The 11,316-nt window shown below is 41.9% G+C and overlaps 1 protein-coding gene across 3 annotated transcripts in view; it reads left to right on the top strand.

The window, feature by feature from the left end:
* The first annotated feature begins 1,609 nt into the window (after positions 1-1,609).
* The window catches only part of LOC125454329 (serine/threonine-protein phosphatase 2A 55 kDa regulatory subunit B gamma isoform), a 313,765-nt gene continuing 304,058 nt past the window's right edge, over positions 1,610-11,316 (top strand). For 2 of the 3 annotated variants that reach the window (XM_048534971.2, XM_048534999.2), the window contains exons 1-2: positions 1,614-1,861; positions 1,967-2,044. In XM_048534971.2, coding sequence (XP_048390928.1) covers positions 1,855-1,861; positions 1,967-2,044 — 85 coding nt within the window. In that variant the 5' untranslated portion in view covers positions 1,614-1,854. Of the gene's footprint in view, positions 1,862-1,966; positions 2,045-11,316 lie in introns of all 3 variants that reach the window. The other variant, XM_048535025.2, reaches the window with a different exon arrangement.

The following is an 11,316-nucleotide window of genomic DNA, read 5'->3' as shown; positions in this document are numbered from 1 at the left end:
ATATACTTCCTTCATTTTAGACAAACTAAGCAATGCCTGAAGAGCTCAGGCTTGGTCATTTTCCTCTTGCGAATGTGGGCATCACTGGCAAGGGGCATTTGTTGCCAATTCCTAAATGCCCTGAAATTGAGTGACTTACAAACATGAACAATAGTAGGCCACTTGGCCCTTCAAGCCTGCTCTGCTACTCAATAATACACGGCAGATCTATTTTAACCTCAACTCCACCATTCAGAGCACCCCAGCCCCCTCTGCTAATCTTTCATCCTCTTGCTGGGTCATTTCAGAAGGCAGTGAAAAGTCAACCACTTGTCTGTGGATCTGGAGTGACCTGTAGATGAGGCCAGGTAAGAATGGAAGCTATCCTTCCGCAAAGGACATTTGTGAACTCAATGGGCTTTCTATAACAATTCTTGATAGCTTTATTTTAAGCATTACCAACATGAGCCATCAAGTGCGGATTGATTTGTTGAATTAAAGTTCTTCCAGCTTCTATGGTGGAAGTTTAACCAATGTCCCCAAAGCATATCTTAAGCCTCTAAATTACTAATCCTGAGTCATTCCCACTAAACTTCATAGCTAAAGCAAAACATCCGCTGTTAGATATGATTGCATGACTGGGCAGTACTTGCTGAACAATCCTGAGCATGCTGATAGCAACAGGAACACCCAATTTAAGGTCATCCGTCATGTTCGTAAAGTGGCTTATTTCTGCTTGCAAGAAGTCACACACATTTACGTTCAAAAGAAATATGTTCAACCCTTGTGACGTTTTTGAATTGCCGGGGAACTAGGAGAGGTTATAGTTCCTGTTGGTTTCTCCATGGCAACACCTCAAATAATCAAAGTTGCCTTGCCAACTAATCAGCACTCTTTTGTCCATTACTATAAATTGTTGTAATTGTTATATATTTGGCATTGTTGACTGTGCCCTGATGAATGCATGTTTAAAAAGCTTTGGCAACAATTCTCTCCTTCTCAGCAACATTTAAATTGTCCAAGCATTTGGGGACAAATAGCTTGGGCAAAAGCACTAGCTGAAACGAGTTGCTTTGACTCAGTCATCTCTGTAAATTTGATAATCAATCCATTTACTAATCTTTCATCCTATTCCACTGTTGTATATTGAGATGGGAATAATGTTAGGCCAAATGATTGTCATTTCCACTTACCTAAGGAGGTATAAACTAGATGTGTTTTCAGAATGGATGAAATATAAAGTATCTTTGAGCTTATAGTACATAAAATATTTCAGTGTCGATAATATTGGGAAGAAAATCCCCACAATTAAGTATTGCAAACAGTAATCTATTGACAGAAATTCTTTTCTGCATTTATTAGAGAAATACTCATTTCAAATGCTTCTAGATTGACAACCAGGCTGACACTTCGTGCTAAAATTATATGAAGCAAAAGTCATGTTTTATGCTCGGTCAGGTGTTCTCCCACTCAGCACTTCTTTGAAGAAAACTACCTGAGTGACAGCTGTTCCAGCCATCCATTTACGAGATGACTTCAAACAGAAACTGGATTCCGGGTAGTTTAAAAAAAACAGGGAAGCGGCATCCCCATCCTAGTCCAGCTTTCACTTTAAATGTGACAAATCCTCCCAAACCAAAACATCCGTCTTCAATCGGAGTCAACCGAGCGGAAAGCTGCTTGCTATTTTCCGATTGGGCGGTGGGGATCTCCCTTCGGCTGGTTGTTTCTGGTGGGATTGGTGTGTGGGGCTGTGAATCCGGACCCCTCCCCAGCGCGGTGCAGCCGACAGATGATTGAGGAGTGTTACACTGGGGTGTGACCGTGCTCTGGTTTCCAGTTTCTGGCTTGTCGCGGTGGAGGGAACTTGCAGCCATGAGAAGTAAGCAAAGACTTAATGCACTGCTCGTTATTTGTGCCTTTGAACGAAAGAAGGGGACTGAAATGCCAGTGAAACTGATCACCCGTGATGAATTTGTCTTTCTAGGAGCCGGAAGCTGTGGGAGTGATGTGCAGTGGTGTTTTACTCAAGTGAAAGGTACCACGGACCTTGATGTTTCCGAAGGTAGGGAGTGATTCTGCTAATATTTGTTACTGTGGAGGAAATGCTGTGTGTGTACGTGTGTGCATGCACACATACACATACACAGACACACACGCATACACACTCCAGTTAATTAGACACGCTCATTCCTTCTTGTACCATTTATCTTTTAGAATACTTAAAATCAATATTTGCTTGAGTGAGAAATGTGTGGAATTAATTGACATTTGAAATGGACTGCTATTGCTACAATGCTGTTTTTAGTCTGTCAGAAGTGGAACCGTCTTCTATTAATTTTAGGTAATCACTGTCAGTGCTGAAGTGTAAAATATGACAATAGCCAAAAATATTCCATGTTTGCAATTCATCCTTGGTGGAAAGGAGGAATTGCACAAGAGAAATTAGCAGCGCAGGCAGGTGATCAGTCTGTATCTGCAGTTCCTACTATCTCTGCCACTAATTCAACCTCTTCTGATGCTAACTTAACCAGTTCACATGGTGATTCACCATTTTATACATGCTTAAGAGTTGTGGTATGTGACCATTGGATATGAATGTGTGACATTCACTAATTTGCTCAACTTTTTCACGATTTTGTTTTGAATAATATTCAACCTGTTGAGGGATGTCACTACACACCACTGGAGCAGGTGAGACCTGAACCCTTTGGTAAGAGGCAGGGATACTGCCATTGTACCATAACAGCCCCCTTCACACTATAAATGCTTCCAACAAAACACAAATGTAAACACCTGAAAATGATTTCAGTTTAGGTAGGCCAATCAGACACTTCAGCTAGCCATTCATCCTTGTATCAATTAGTAGGATTCACAGATGAGAACAGCGCTTGGGAAGTGATTGGTGTAAAACTGTTACCCCTGCTGATCTTTCGAAGATAGGATTCATACTTTTCACAGTGTCTGATTTGGTGCTGTGGAAATGTTGTTACACCTGAAATTTCAGTTTACACGATTCTCCTCCTTCTGTCATCTCTTTCCCCCCCCCCCCCCCCCACTTACTGTTTGCTCTACAAAGATGTAAAACAACTTTGGTCCTGGTGAGTTGTACCATCTGTCGCGTTCTGTGACTGTGCTGTCCTCTGTCTGTGGAAGTGCCTCTCATCACACTGCATACCTCCAGAGTAAGACGAGAATTGTTCGTGAGGGAATCACAAGGTAGCAGTGATGTATTCTGAGATTGTGCTGCAGTCTTGTCTTTTGAAGGGTCAACAAGTAGAATAACTCATTATGTTTTATTTTTAACACCTCCAACCTCCATGCTGTTTCTCTTTGTGGTTGATTTTAAAGCATCTGGAAATGGCTAAAGGCAAAGGATATTTTATTTTCATGAAGTATTGGGTGTTGAACAAAAATTTCACTGTGTAGTGTTAGTCAGAATCAAATACATGATCCCTTTCAAATAATGTGAATATGTCTGTGTGGATACACATTATTTTAGATCATTGGTGTACATAAATGCAACTTTCATTAGTAGGGATGTGTGTGTGTATGTGTTTTAATTATTTCCGCCCATTTGTCCAAGATACCACTTCTGTTTGAATCATTTATTACCCCGACATTCATAACATTTGTTAAATTATTCTTGGAGATAACTCATTTAACTCTTCTTAGATGCTATTAGACTAAGATTAGGGTCAAACCCATCAAAAAACACTAATTTCTCAATCATTAAACTTAGTAAACTGCAGTGTGAGACTTTGAAAATTGTCTTCCACATATACACAAAAGGGTTGGTTTATTCTGTCTTAATGCATTTTTAACAAGAACTATATTTGTATCATGCCTATAATTTATGGCTCCCAAGCTGATTGCATACCTGAAAAGATAAATTGATTCCAAACTGGGGTTAAGCTGAGCCAAAACATATGATATGAATATTAGTGGCAAGCAACTTCATAAATGAAGAAGATGGAAGGAGTTTTAGAGTTTTGTTGAGGCAAAATCAAGGGGGCGTCCAAAGAGATGAATCAGTACAGAATTTGGGAAGGTTATAGGACTGGAACGAGGTTTGAGTTATGCAAGAGTGCATGCCTTGGAGGAAGGGTGAGAATTTAATAATCAATCATTTGTGGACCAAGAGCTGATGCGTATCATCATGCAGAGATGTGGGGTGGTAGAGCTGAGTGGTGTTAATGTATACACTGAATAACATCATATGTACATTCCTCTTTCGTGTTCACTAGTGCTGAGTCAGATCTTCAAATGCAATCATCATAGTGCAACATGTTGATGTAGGATTGGAGAGAGAGATAAGGATAGATTGTTGGACTCAACCAGAGATAAAAGATTATTGTACCTGCATCTATGACTGGTGAGGTTCAAATGGAACCAGGCAAGGACTGTCCCACTTAGCTGCACAACAGAGATAAATAGTGGTCGATTATGTCTATGTCAAAAAATATGTAGAAGCTAAGAAAGGAGCAGAGTTTCTACTCCATAGATGCAATCTCAGGCTATGTCAATGTAGACTTGAATTTGGGCTGTTTCTGTGCTGTTATCAGGTAGAAGTCTAATTGTAGGGGTTCATGCGTGAAGATGTAGGATTGATTATCAAGGTTTTGATGCCTTGAAAGAATTTTGGGAAGAAAAGGAGGTTGGAAAGAGGGTTGCAATTTGCAAGAATATGGAATTCGTCCTTGTATCAATTACTAAAGAATTGTTGATCCATTCGTGGATTCCATGGAATGAGCAGGTCATGATTAAGCTTAGTCATGTTCACCTCCAGTCAGTCTGGATTAGAAGGTGAGCAAGCGAGAAAGATGTGCCGTTTGGCATTGCTGGTTGATTTAAATTATGTAATGGCGATTGGAGGCAAGGACGCTCAATGTGGAATTTTGAGGAGGGGTTGATTTTTGTTTTCCTCATTGATTCACTGGATGAGGGTATCGCTGACCAGGACATTAGTTGATTTTTCCTGACAATCAACAATGGATTCACGGTTATCATTAGATTCTTAATTCCAGATATTTACTGAATTCAAATTCCACCATCTGCCGTGGCAGGATTCAAACCCAAGTCCCCAGAACATTATCTGGGTCTCTGGATTAATAGTCTAGTGATAATACCACTCGGCCATTGCCTTCCCAGTATCAGAGTGGGTGCAGGCTAGGGGCCATATTGCCTTCCAGCCTCCATCTGGAAAACAAAATCCTCAGCTATTCTGGTGTGATACTGAACCAGTAAACAGGAAAATCCTGTATTGTTGCTAAGCTTGTGATCTCAACCAGGCCAGTATATTTTCCTCATCCCTGAGCAGGACAGATAATCCTAATTACCACATGGATCATCTCCTTGAGTAGCTGTTGAGATTATTTCTGTTTGCCTTTATGTTGTTTCTACGATTATGTAATTCAGAGGTTCTGCAACTTAAGCCATGTAACAATGCACAATGTGGGGTTACTGTTGCACAGATTGTGTTTATGTATATAGACTGTTTTTGTAATTGAGGAAGTTAATTTTTCTCTACCTTTCAAAAAATTTAAATGAAAGAGCATTTTTCATAACAGGATAACCTGGGGAATCTGTACACACTTGTACCTCTCCTCTCAAGTGTAAATTCCTGCTAGGAGACATGGCTTGAGAACACTTAGGGAACTTGAAAGCCACTCGTGCACTCACCAGAGAATGTGACACAAATCTCAACTCCCAAAAAGCTAAAACTGGATGAAATTGAGGTGCTGTGGAATTTTGATTTCATTGACCCCTTCCTACCGTCACTCAAATAAATTTGGAGCAGGACTGCTCATGATTGGCTTTCCTGTCTGATTGCCCGCTTGAGGGCCTCTCCCTACTGTCACTGAAACGGGCAGGGGAGTCAGCACATTGGGAACTCAAAAGCACTGCCTTGGTGGTAAACAATTTAGCAAATCTATTGATTGATTAGTATCTGAAGCAAGATAAAAACTTTGGAAAAATATTCATCAATATCATCTTGAAGTACAGTGTGGGCTATTCTTGTCACCATGACGTGGCAAGTGAATACTTTTTTGGGATGTGTTCCTTTACGCTATTCCTCATTTGTTTGCAACCTATGTGAACCATATATTTTAAATCACTTGTTATGAAAAGTAAACACTTTGTTTAACTAGAAGAAAGCTACAGTCTAGATTCCCTTCAATGTCTAACAATGAAGTCATCTAGGCTTGGAACATAAGATAATACCATAAAATAGAGCAGCAGAATTAAGCCATTTGGCCCTTTTAAGTTTGTTCCACCATTTGATCGAGGCTGATTTGTTTGTTGACCTGTCTTCTGCCTGCTCCCTGTAACCCTTGATTCTCTTACAAGTCAAGATCACATCTTTCTCTATCTTGAAGACACTCCATGACAGGGCCTCCACAGCCCTTTGCTGCAATGAGCTCTGCTGAAGAAAGTTATCCTCATCTCATTTCTAAAGGATTGTCCCTTCACTCAGAGTGTGCCCTCAGGTCCTAGTCTCTCCTACTAGTGATGTGTCTTCTTCAAGTCCATGCCATCCAGGCCTCTCAGAATTCTGTTAAGTTTCGATCAGATCTACCCTCTACATTCTCAACTCCATTGAGTACAGACCCAAACTTCACAACCACTCATCATACGATGAACCTTTCATCCCTGGCTCATTTTTGCAAATCTTCTCTAGACCCTTCCAATATCATCACATTCCACCTTGGATGTGGTGCCCAAAACAGTTGTCGATATTCCAAACACAGTCTGACCGGAGCTTGATCCCTGTTCTTGTACTCTAAACCTCTTGATATGAATACTAACATTGTAATTGCCTTTCTAACTGCCGACTGAACCTGCATGTTAACCTGAAGAGAATCCAGAACTAGGAATCCCAATTCCCTTTGTACTTCAGTTTTCCAAAGCCTTTCCCCATTTAGAAAATAGTCTATGCCACTATTCATCCACCTGGAATGGATAGCTTCACACTTGCTCACAATATATTCCATCTGCCGTTTCTGTGCCCACTCTGAGCCTGTCTAACTCCTTATGCAAAATAACAAAGCGTGAAGCTGGATGAACACAGCAGGCCAAGCAGCATCTCAGAAGCACAAAAGCTGACGTTTTGGGCCTAGACCCTTCATCAGATAGGGGGATGGGGAGAGGGTTCTGGAATAAATAGGGAGAGAGGGGGAGGAGGACCGAAGATGGAGAGAAAAGAAGATAGGTGGAGAGGAGAGCATAGGTAGGGAGGGGATAGGTCAGTCCAGGGAAGACAGACAGGTCAAGGAGGCGGGATGAGGTTAGTAGGTAGGAAATGGAGGTGTGGCTTGAGGTGGGAGGAAGGGATAGCTGAGAGGAAATACAGGTAAGGGAGGCGGGGACAAGCTGGGCTGGTTTTGGGATGCAGTGCGGGAAGGGGACGAGCTGGGCTGGTTTTGGGATGCGGTAGGGGAAGGGGAGATTTTGAAGCTTGTGAAGTCCACATTGATACCTTTGGGCCGCAGGGTTCCCAAGCGGAATATGAGTTGCTGTTCCTGCAACCTTCGGGTGGCATCATTGTGGCACTGCAGGAGGCCCATGACGGACGTGTTGTCTGAGGAATGGGAGGGGGAGTTGAAATGGTTCGCAACTGGGAGGTGCAGTTGTTTATTGCAAACCGAGCGGAGGCGTTCTGCAAAGCAATCCCCAGGCCTCCGCTTGGTTTCCCCAGTGTGGAGGAAGCCACACCGGGTACTATGGATACAGTATACCACATTGATAGATATGCAGGTGAACATCTGCTTGATGTGGAAAGTCAACTTGGGGCCTGGGATGGGGGTGAGGGAGGAGGTGTGGGGGCAAGTGTAGCACTTCCTGCGGTTGCAGCGGAAGCTGCTGCGTGTGGTGTGGAGGGGAGTGTGGACTCTCCTCTCAAGGGAGTCACGGAGAGAGTGGTCTCTCCGGAAGGCAAACAAGGGTGGGGATGGAAAAATGTCTTGGGTGGTGGGGTCGGATTGTAGATCGTGGAAGTGTCGGAGGATGATGCATTGTATCTGGAGGTTGGTGGAGTGGTATGTAAGAACGAGGGGGATCCTCTTGGGGTGGTTGTGGCGGGGGCGGGGTGTGAGAGATGTGTTGTGGGAAATGCGGGAGACGCGGTCAAGGGCGTTCTCGACCACTGCGGGGCGGGGGGGGGTGATGTTGCGGTCCTTGAAGAACATGTATATCTGGGATGTGCGGGAGTGGAATGCCTCATCCTGGGAGCAGATGTGGCAGAGGCGGAGGAATTGGGAATAGGGATCTCACAATTTTAACTCCTTATGCAGTCTTTTTTCTTCCTCAACTCTCTCTGTCCCTCCACCTATCTTTGTGTCGTCTGAAAACTCAGCAACATTGCCTTCAGTTTGTTTGTCCAGATTTCTAATGAATAGATAATGTCCTAGCACTGGTCCCTGTAGAACTCCTCCGATCACTGGCTGCCACGCTGAGACAGATCCTCTACCCTACTATCTGCCTTCTGCTTGTCAGCCAATCCTCTATCAATGCCAGTACTTTGTCCCTAACACCATAGGCACTTGTCTTACTTGGCAGCCTCCTGAGTGGCATCTTGTTAAAGGCCTTCTGGAAATCCAATAGATCACATCCATTGGCTCTCCTTTGTCTAACTTCTTTGTTATCTCCTCAAAGAATTCTAACAGATTTGTCAGGCATGACCTCCCCTTGATGAAGCTATGTGATTTTGTTGTATTTTAGCATGCACTTCCATGTACTCTGCAATCTTATCCTTAATAATAATCTCTCAAATCTTACCAATGACTGAGGTCAGGCTAACTAGCCTTTTATTTGCTGTTTTCTGCCTTCTTCTTTAAACAGCAGTATTACATTAGCTATTTTCCAATCCTCTGAGTCCCTCCCTAGCTCCAGAAAGATCCCGTGAAAGATCACCAGCAATGCCTATACAATTTTCTCAGCTATCTCTGTCAGAATTCTGGGTTGTAGCCCATCTGGTCCAGGTAACTTATCTATCTTCAGACCTTTCAGTTTCCCTAGCACCTCTGCCATACTGATGGCTACGATACTCAACTCTGCCCTCTGACTCTTTGTAATTCTATTATGCTACTGGTGTCTTCCACAGTGAAAACTGCAAACTACCTATCCAGTACCCCCACCATTTCTTTGTTCCTCATTACTACTTTCTCGGCCTCATTTTCCAGCTGTGCAATGCCCACTCTTGCCCCTCTCTTACCTTTCATGAATATAAATTCTTTCTGCCTTCCTTCATATTACTCGCTAACTAGCCCTCATTAACCACCACACCCATTTGTTTTTTTAAGTTGTCCTTCCTTGATTTTTAAAGGCTTCCCAATTATCTGGCTTTCCATCAATGTTTACCATATTGTATGCTTTTACTTTTGCGTTTATGGTGTCCCTTGTCAACCATGATGCCTTGTCCTTCCCTTAGTATGTTTCTTCTTCTTTGGGATGAATTTCTACTTAGCTGCCTGAATTACCCCAGAAACACCTGCCATTGTTACTTCACTGTCTTTCCTGCTGTGTTCCCCTTCCAATCAACTCTGGCCAGTTTCTCCCTCATGTCTTTGCATTTACCTTTTACTCAATAGTAATATAATTATATCCGATTTAAACTTCTCCCTCTAAAACTGCAGGGTGAATTGTATCATATGATGGCAACTGCCCCTCAGGGGTTCCTTCACCTTATGCTCCCCAATGAAGTCAGCCTCGTTACTCATCACTGAATCTAGAATTGCCTGTTTCCTAGTGGCCTCTACCACAAGCTACTCCCAAAAAAAAACCATCTTGTAGACATGCCACAAATTCCTTATCTTAGGATCCGCACCTGATCTGATTTTCTCAGTCCATCTGCATTTTGAAGCCCCAGTGATTATTGAAATATGTCTTTCTTTCTTACATGCCTTTTCTATCTCCTGATTTATTTTCTGCCCCACAACCTAATAGGAAGCCTTTACATAACTCCCATTAGGATCTTGCTTCCCTTGTAATTCCTCCACTCCACCCACATGGATTCTATACCTTCTGACCTTGTATGACTTTTTGCTTTTGATTTAATTTAATTTCTTACTGGCAAGGCAACATTGTCCCCTCTGCCTATCTGCCATCCTCTCGATAGGACACACATCCTTGGATATTTAGTTGACAGCCCTGATCTCCATGCACAGCCTTGTTTATAATACCCACACCATACCTGCCAGTTTCAATCTGTGCTCAAAGTCTATTTATGTTGTTTCATATGCTGTGTGCATTTAAGTACAACGCCCTCAGTCCTACGTTGACTGCTCCACTTCTTATAGTTGTCGCCTTATCTGCTGTACCTGCAGTTAGGTTCCTAACCCTTTCCATCTGTCACTCTGTCCTAAGTTGTCTGGAAACCTCAATAACTTCTGCTGAGCCCTGCCCCCAGCTTAATTTTTTCCATGCAACTGAACCCTCCCTCCACTATTTAGTTAAAAATAACCAGACTCCCTTCATTTTTCCCTAAAGTGGCATAACCTTAAAACTCATCATTGTAATATTATATGTTTTCACTTGTTAGCTTAAAGTTTCAAACAGACATTAGTACGAATGAGAAGTGTTGGAGAAAGGCCGTCCTAAGGATTAAAAATTAAGTGTAGTAAACTTGTCATGCAAAAGGAGAGGGTGTGTATAGAATGTCTATAAGATACATTCAAACTGAGATCAACTCCTCCCTCCTAAACTGTACATGTATGGAGTTGATTTTGAGAAAAATACTACTTGTGCAAAATATTTGATTTTATGCAAGTGTATTAACAAAATATATATTAAAATCAGCTGAAGTATGGGATTCATCACAACATAATGAAGAACAAATTTAAACATTCATCTCCAACATAATGTTAATGATTCCTGAGCAGCTGCAATGATGTATATACCACACTCGGAATTTAAATTGGATTTTATTAAAAAGAAAATGAAATGTAGGCTTGTACAAGTATTCCAAGTGGTAATGTCAAACCTGCTTGTGTATCAGCCCACTCACTCTTTCTCTGTCTCATGCTCAAGGAAAAAATTGCCAACTAGCCCATGGTGATATAGCAAGCATGAGCTTTGTACACTAACATAAATCATATCCTTGCAAGAAGCAAATCGTAAAACTCCAGACTGTAATCTCTCTCATCCTTTCATTTAAATCAATTTGAAAATATGTTGCTGGATTTTCTTCCATTTATTGGTGACATTAAGGTAAAATATTGAACAATAATTCCTTTAGGCAATTAAACGAGTGGTGTGGAATCCATGTATAGTGCCAACCAAGTAGATTTAATTGCTTAATTTCATGCACTGTTCTGCACTGCAAATCCTAGTACTTGC

This window comes from Stegostoma tigrinum, chromosome 1 (genome assembly GCF_030684315.1).
Source record: "Stegostoma tigrinum isolate sSteTig4 chromosome 1, sSteTig4.hap1, whole genome shotgun sequence".
In the NCBI taxonomy this organism is placed as follows: Eukaryota; Metazoa; Chordata; class Chondrichthyes; order Orectolobiformes; family Stegostomatidae; genus Stegostoma; species Stegostoma tigrinum.
Note: the sequence above shows the minus strand (reverse complement) of the source record. Positions and strands in the feature narration are given on the sequence as shown.